This window comes from Myxocyprinus asiaticus, chromosome 37 (genome assembly GCF_019703515.2).
Source record: "Myxocyprinus asiaticus isolate MX2 ecotype Aquarium Trade chromosome 37, UBuf_Myxa_2, whole genome shotgun sequence".
In the NCBI taxonomy this organism is placed as follows: Eukaryota; Metazoa; Chordata; class Actinopteri; order Cypriniformes; family Catostomidae; genus Myxocyprinus; species Myxocyprinus asiaticus.
Genome location: NC_059380.1, coordinates 18,898,678 through 18,906,090, shown reverse-complemented (window position 1 = coordinate 18,906,090; position 7,413 = coordinate 18,898,678). Strand labels below are relative to the sequence as shown.

The 7,413-nt window shown below is 38.1% G+C and overlaps 1 protein-coding gene across 1 annotated transcript; it reads right to left on the bottom strand.

Annotated features, from left to right (window-relative positions):
* Nucleotides 1–388: 388 nt before the first annotated feature.
* Nucleotides 389–6,828, bottom strand: LOC127428239 (adenosine receptor A1-like). The gene is made up of 2 exons (XM_051676449.1): nucleotides 5,739–6,828; nucleotides 389–2,041 (listed from the first exon to the last, which is right to left on the bottom strand). The coding sequence occupies exons 1-2, from the start codon at nucleotides 6,179–6,181 to the stop codon at nucleotides 1,381–1,383; spliced, it is 1,104 nt and encodes a 367-aa protein (XP_051532409.1). The 5' UTR covers nucleotides 6,182–6,828; the 3' UTR covers nucleotides 389–1,380.
* Between the last annotated feature and the right edge of the window lie 585 nt (nucleotides 6,829–7,413).

Here is a 7,413-nt window from a genome sequence, read left to right as displayed (position 1 = left end):
AAACTGTGAAGCAGCAAAGTATAACGGAGTCCATTCAAATCAGGAGTGATTCATACTCAAGTTGATAGTTGTTGTAGCACCACTTGGTGACAACATTGCAAATTCAGTTCCACTTACATTCAGAGGAATAAACAATTTCAGTGAAAGCTCTGAATGTCTTTTCCATATTAAAATGTAAAGCGATAGTTCACCCAAAAATGAAAATAATAATTTACTCGTCCTGTTCCAAACCTGTATGACTTCCTCTCTATCATCTCCTTTTGTGCTCAGTGAAACAATGTCATATGGGTTTGGAACAACATAAGGGTGACAAAATTAGAGATTTATTTTTACTTTTAGGTGGACTATCCACCTCAAGGGAGGCTTGAACATTTGAACGATCCAACTGTGATTACGCTCACAGGTTATGCATCATTTATGATAACAATGCACTTAAATATTAAGCAGAAAAGCACATCAGACCTCAGGCAGTATCATTCAATCTAGATTTATTCATGGTTCCTTCCTGTCTATCGGTGCACAGCTTTTCTCAGGCTCGCTAAATATTAAGTGTGTAGAGATCCATCTACATTTTTGTTTCATTTCAGCATTATGCAGTGAGATCCGAGGCTGCACTTCTAATACCCCATGAAAATATTTTAAAATTCTCACAAAAACAAATATTACAATGTAACACTCCAGTCATTTTTGTTACACTTGTAACAACATTGGACCTTTTCATTTAGAACAAAAACATTTCTAGCACAACGAAGTATCCCTGTCATGTTGCTGAATCTGGACCAATAAGATCAGTTCTGCTTAAGGTAACATGGGTCTACTTCCCTCTCTGAAAACTGAGGACTTGCACCAGTCTTGAAAAGCAAAAAAAAAAAAACTATGCATTGTCCTTTTTTTAAGGTTCCCAGTCTATGAGCAGACACTGCTATGCAACTGACTTAGCAAAAGAGTGGTGAAGTTGGTTGTCATCCCGAGCCAGCTTTGAAACTTTGTGTGAACTTTTGCTGTCAATACATGAAGCCGTTTTATGGTAGCCATATTAAAATGTGTGAGTCAGAGCACAATGAACATGATAAATATTTGTCCACAGATGTGAGTGCCAATTGGTCCATGTGGCTATTTCTCTGAAAGAGGCCACTTTCATTTATTTAATGGTCTCTCACTAATGATGCCATTTATTCTGTGCACCATTGATTGGAAAACTGAATTTTTCAAAGAAACACTTCCACTAATGTCACGTCCACTTTTCTCCATTTCTGTAGCATATGCCTTCTGAGTTCTGACAACTGCCAGATTACTTTTCAGACTGCATTTCCCTTGAAGAGTTCATCTAAAATGATAGATTTAAAAAGTTCTCATCTAGAAACCCTGTTTAGTGTTTAGTCAAATGTCGTTGTGCCGCAGTCTTCTCTCTTTGCTATCTCTACGAAGGCTGGGCCGATCATCCAAACGCGTAACCTCTGTGCAGCACACATACTGTTTCCAGATCTTAACGAAAGCATTCCGGAATTTTGTAATGCGAAATGCATAAACAATGGGATTGACGGCAGAGTTGCCATGACTGAGTAAGATAGCAATATAGAGCAGGTACGTGGAATTGTCACAATTAGGGCAGAAGAGAGTGATGCAATTCAGGATATGCAAAGGCAACCAGCTAACAGCGAACAAAAAGAGCACCAGTGCAAGAGATTTGGCCAGCTTTAGTTCTTTTCCGTAATATCGGGTAGGGTCGGTCTGGTTGGCAGTGACTTTCTTATTAAGCTGCTTGTGGATCATGTAGAATATCTCAGCGTAGATGAGCAACATGAGAATGAGAGGTGGCAGCACCCAGCCGAAGAAGTTGAAGTAGACCATATACTCCATACTGATGACATTCTCAAACTCACAGGTTACAAGAAGGTCAGCTCCCAGAGTGCCGTTGGTCTGCCGTAGCTTCTCCAGATTGTTCCAGCCCAACATGGGCGTCAGGCCGACTACGATGGCCACCATCCAGCACACCACAACAGCTGTGCCTGCACGCTTTGGAGTCACCACTCTTTTATAGCTGTGGGAAAAAAATTAATGCTTTCAAAATGGACAATTAAAGGGATAGTTCGCCCAAAATTGAAAATGTTCACATTTTCTTACCCACATGCCATCCCAGATGTGTATGACTATATTTCTTCTGCTGAACACAAGCAATGATTTTTAGAAGAATATCTCAGCTCTGTTGGTCCGTTCAATGTAAGAGAATAGTGGCCTGAACTTTGAAGCTCCAAAAGGCACATAAAGGCAGCACAAAAGTAAAAATGACTTAAATATTAATCTGTTTCTCACCCACACCTATTACATCGCTTCTGATAATATGGATTTAACCACTGGAGTCGTATGGGTTACATTTATGCTGCATTTATGTGCTTTTTGGAGCTTCAAAATTCTGGTCACTATTCACTTGCATTGGATGGACCAACAGAGCTCAGATATTCTTCTAAAAAAATTGTGTTTATGAGTTAATGACGAGAGAACTGTCATTTTGGGGTGAACAATCCTTAAAGGTGCACTAAGTAATTTTGGTGTTTATGTCATCTTGGACTTACACCGACCCCTAGGGCCTGGATGCTGCATCATTCAAAATCAATAGTTTTTAGTTATAGATGCCATTGTAGAAATTCACTATTTACAGAGAGCCAGAATTAATTTAATCCTTAAGTGAATGTGTCCAATAACAAGGCAGTTACTGAGATTAAGTAAGTAGTATTCGGCTGGTCATGTGATCCTAAAATGGCAGCCCCCCTTGAGGGGACCCTTTCCATGTAGAATAAAAAAAACTGCTTTTATATGGTTACTGATATGACTGGAGTCTTCATCTTATGTAGGTGTCTATGAATTCATACATATGTTTAAAAATTACAATTAATTCCTTAAGGAGTAAAACATTTTTATTGGGGAAAAAATTACTGAGTGCAACTTTAAGAAAAATACTAGCAATATAAGACTGAGGAAAGAGGAAGCATAGGTCATGAAGGGATGCAGAAACATAAAAGACTAAAATTAGGCCTATTTTTAAAGAAGTGCAAACTTTTCCTTTCTTAGAGAAGTGCCTTGTCTTAACTTTAAAATTTGTTTTGGAACTGCAAATTCATGGCTGAAAGCCTCTAAATATGGAGTAAATAATTTAGATCCCTGTGACGAATCGTATGGAAATTAAAGGGCAGTGATCCACTACAAAAACTCTGCTAGGGCGTACAACATTCAGATTCATCAACAATCCCTTCTCTGTACAGAGAGCAGCAGGTCTTTTCAGACAGCACAAATGAGGCCAGTGAAGGATGCCATCCACTCAGCTGGCAAATTGGCACAAGTCAAACAAGCAACTAACTATGCACTTGTCCAGTTTAATTACCGCACACAAACTCAAACCAGGTTAAGAATGTTAGAATCCTATTCTACCATCGAAATAAATGAAGTGGACTTTATTTGACCTTTTTCTCTGTGACATGACACAGAAAGAAGGCACAACAGTCTCTCTTAAGTGTCATTTTTAGTTATTCTTTCTTTGTTTAGAGTCATCTATATATATTTGAATATTGTTTGGTTTTACAACGTATGTAGCAATGCTTTAAATCAAACCCTGTAAAACATGGAACTACAGCTTCAGCGTCTACACAAAACTGAAAGAGATCAAAGGCAGGACAGGAAATTAAGGTGTTATGGTTTGATGGTGACTTTAAAAGAAACTTCCATAGCCAGCAATAAATTCAGGAACTATGCAGCCCATAACGAATCCACCCAGATCAAACATCATTCTTCGGTCAGGGATTGTGTAGAAAAGTTCCTCATCAGTTCCAACTATGCTTCTGTGCCACACTCTGTATATTTCTTAATGGCACATAAAACTTGTGCTCACTTGTGCCGCCCCCTCGTGCCTCGTGCCAACCCCCCCCCCCCCCCCCCACAAGATGCCGCCCTGGGCAACTGCCCATGTCACCCATGCCTAAATCCGCCACTGCACACACACACACTGAGACTGACGAATAGAGCACCACCCCCGTGACTTGATCAATACAACAATTTCTATTATCTGAAATATCTTTTAATGTTTCAATGTATTTCGCCCTAATCAACCTCACATAGCTATAGTGGAACACCGCGCGACCCTAACCCTCTCTCATTTTCTGAGTTTCTCTCTTTCGATCCCTCAAATACAAACTTACACACGCAAATGCACTAACTTGTTACTCCAGTAAGTCCTTGAGTAAAGCAGCGCAAGCCTCCGTTGCTAGTTCTAACATGATGTTTTCGAAATTGCAACGAAGGCTTGAGGTTTATTAAAGTAAGACGCTGAATCCATGGCAGAAGAAAGTAGTTCCACTCACAAGAGCATTTTAGGGACGAAAACCAGAAAATGTCTTGAGATAAAACCCTGAATGATGTCTTAAGGTGTGGTAACCATGGTATAAGTGGAATAATTGATGACGTTGTCAATTATTCCTTACATAATACACTGTGTACACAAAATAGTTACACGCAGGACCTTAAGGACAAAAATGTCCCCACTGAAACCCATTAAAACTGCAATATTTGATCCCAGTGCCAATAAAGCATAAAATCATGAATTCTATGATATTATGCTTTCATTCCAGAGCCCTGGCTTCAAAATTTAAATTTTGTAATATTTTCCACCAGATGGCACCATTTTTCTCATGTTTAGCCTATGGAGCAAATACTTGCTTTTTTCCTATTTTCTGTTTGCTGTATTATAGAGCACTGCAGGCCAATTGTGTGGGTGTGTTGGTATGGATATCAGAGTGTGTTTTGTATGTGTGTGTGTGTGTGTGTGTGTGTGTGTGTGTGTGTGTGTGTGTGTGAAACAACAGTGGCATTATGTAAACAAACTGGCATTTAAAGGGTTAAAATCCTGAAAATGAATGAATATTTGGTAGTTATGATCAGGACTGATGTTGGTTAAAAAAATCAGAGTCAGTGAAAGTGGAAAATAATATTAATATATAATATTTTTATGCAGTTTTTTGACACGGACATTTCTGTTCTCAAAGGTACTGAGTGTGAGTTTTATTATTATTTATTTATTTATTTATTGTATTTTTTTAAATCTGATACTGCACAAAAAAATAATGCATCAAAATCAATGTTGTTGCTAATCACTGACATATCCCAGACTGTGATAATCAAAATAAATAAATAAATAAATAAAAAATGAAAAAAAAATCCCCTTAACATTTAGTATATGGAAAAATAATTCATTTTTTGTGTTTTTTTTTTTATTATTATTTATTTTATTTTATTTTATTTTTTATAAAAAACAACTGTGGCATTATATAACCAAACTGGCATTTAAAGGGTTAAAATCCTGATAATGAATGAATATTTGGTAGTTAAGATAAGGACTGATGTTGGTTAAAATTAACTCACTGAAAGTGGAAAATAATATTAATATATAATATTATTATGGCAGTTTTTTGACGCAGACATTTTTGTCCTCAAAGAACCTCTTGAGTAACTTTTTTAAATTGACGCACAAGGGTTAAGCTTGAATTTCGAAACTGTGAAATAGTGCTTATAACCTTATCTACTCAACTTAAAAAAAAAAAAAAAAAAAACACACACACACACATTAATACAGGCATTTCATATTCTCAGAGTCAAAACAGAACTGAGAATATAAAATGAAGGAAAGAAAAGAAAAAATGCCATCGTGAAATGAATAAAGTAAATAATACAAACTGGCATCTTGATGTTACCTCATTGGTATCTTGACTCTCAGATAACGATCAATAGCAATAGCCAGGAGAGCAAGTATTGAACTTTGAGTTAGTACCAGTACAGTACATGCCACAAGCAGACAGCTGTAAAAATGAGTTTTCAATCCGATGCTTATGGTTATAGCCAGAGGGATAACAAGTGCTCCGATCGCAATGTCCGCCAGCGCCAGACTGACGATGAAGTAAATGGTCGTGTCCCGTAAAGATCGGTTAATTCTCACAGCCCAGACCACCATCACATTCCCAATAACAGAAGTAAGGGCAATGAGCACCTCCATGCCAATGTAAAGAGCAAGGACATCGGGCATCCTTGCGAGGAGTACGAGAGTGTCTGTTGAACAGGATAAAAGAAGAATCCTCAGGTTTAAAAATGTGTTTGTTTGATCCTCGAGTTCCTCGTTTGAAAAAGACGGAGCATTCATTCAAAGCTGGCCGTTTATTCTGGGTTACATCTCGCTGATAAAGTTACATTGCGCATTATGAATAAAGAAGTTGTGAGGATCTGAATCTCTGAATGCATCCGCGGCATAATCATCATCATCATCATCACGTCCCGGGTGTCTGGTAGTCCAGTTCCAAAATGAACCAAAATGAGTCACTAAAAGACTCTTTGCGAGCACACATACTCAGCGCATTAGATTCGGTCACAGTTCAGCAGGACAGAGTGACTCAACACCTGTGCACGAGTCAATCATGACAGCCTACTGATGGATCAAAATTAAGTCCAGACAAATGTCAGTCGATGCTGTGAGGTTTGACGTTCACCTTAACTGAAGCCAGCGTCCGATGCAATAGTCTCGTCAATCAGATGCTCTTATCACCAAGGCAAGGCAAGAGAGCGCAGCAGACGTGCGTAACACCACATGATCAACTTAGTAAGTTGCAGTCTGTTACTCAGTTATTTGGATTTATATAGGCACACTCCAAAATGGTCCTAAATTATACGCGAGATCACAAATAGTATCTCTAATCCTAGTACATTGAAAATTGATTGCGAAAGATGCCCAGATGGCGTAAATCTTTGGTGAATATTATAATTGTGCGTTCATGAATGTTTTTGGGGTTAATACTGCACACACATCCCCTTGCGCTGCAGAGATGGTTCTCTTTTGAAGTTTTCATGATTTCATTTGTATAAAAATGTCAACAAATGTTGAGGTTGAAGCTGTCTCATCAGTTTTTAGATAGGCTATATGAATCTATAAATTGAGTAGGCCCAAGGGCCTAGATTTGTCTTGAACATTGGGGGTGTGTTGTACTTGCTTGTTTTGATCCCCCCTAATCTACGCCCCTATAGGCCTAACAATTAAAGGGATAGGTCAGCCAAAACAAATAAATAAAAATAAACTCTCATCATTTACTGGCCCTCATGCCATCCCAGATGTGTATGGCTTTCTTCTGCAGAAAACAAATTAAGATTTTTAGAAAAATATCTCAGCTCTGTGTGTCCATTCAATGCAAGTAAATGGTGGCCAGAATTTTGAAGGTCCAAAAAGGACATAAAGGCAGCATAAAAGAAATTCACAAAACTCCAGTGGTTAAATCCATGTCTTCAGAAGCGATATGATAGGTGTGGGTGAGAAACAGATAAATACTTAAGTTATTTTTAAAATATAAATCTCCACTTTCACTTCCACATTCATCTTCTTTTGTT

What these genes read in the sequence shown, in the direction of transcription:
- LOC127428239 (XM_051676449.1), bottom strand. Translation starts at nt 6,181, where the DNA reads ATGAATGCTCCGTCTTTTTCAAACGAGGAACTCGAGGATCAAACAAAC. An exon ending in AGAGTCAAGATACCAATGAG is followed by an intron (nt 2,042 to 5,738) that starts GTAACATCAAGA and finishes TTTTTCCCACAG; the next exon opens with CTATAAAAGAGTGGTGACTC.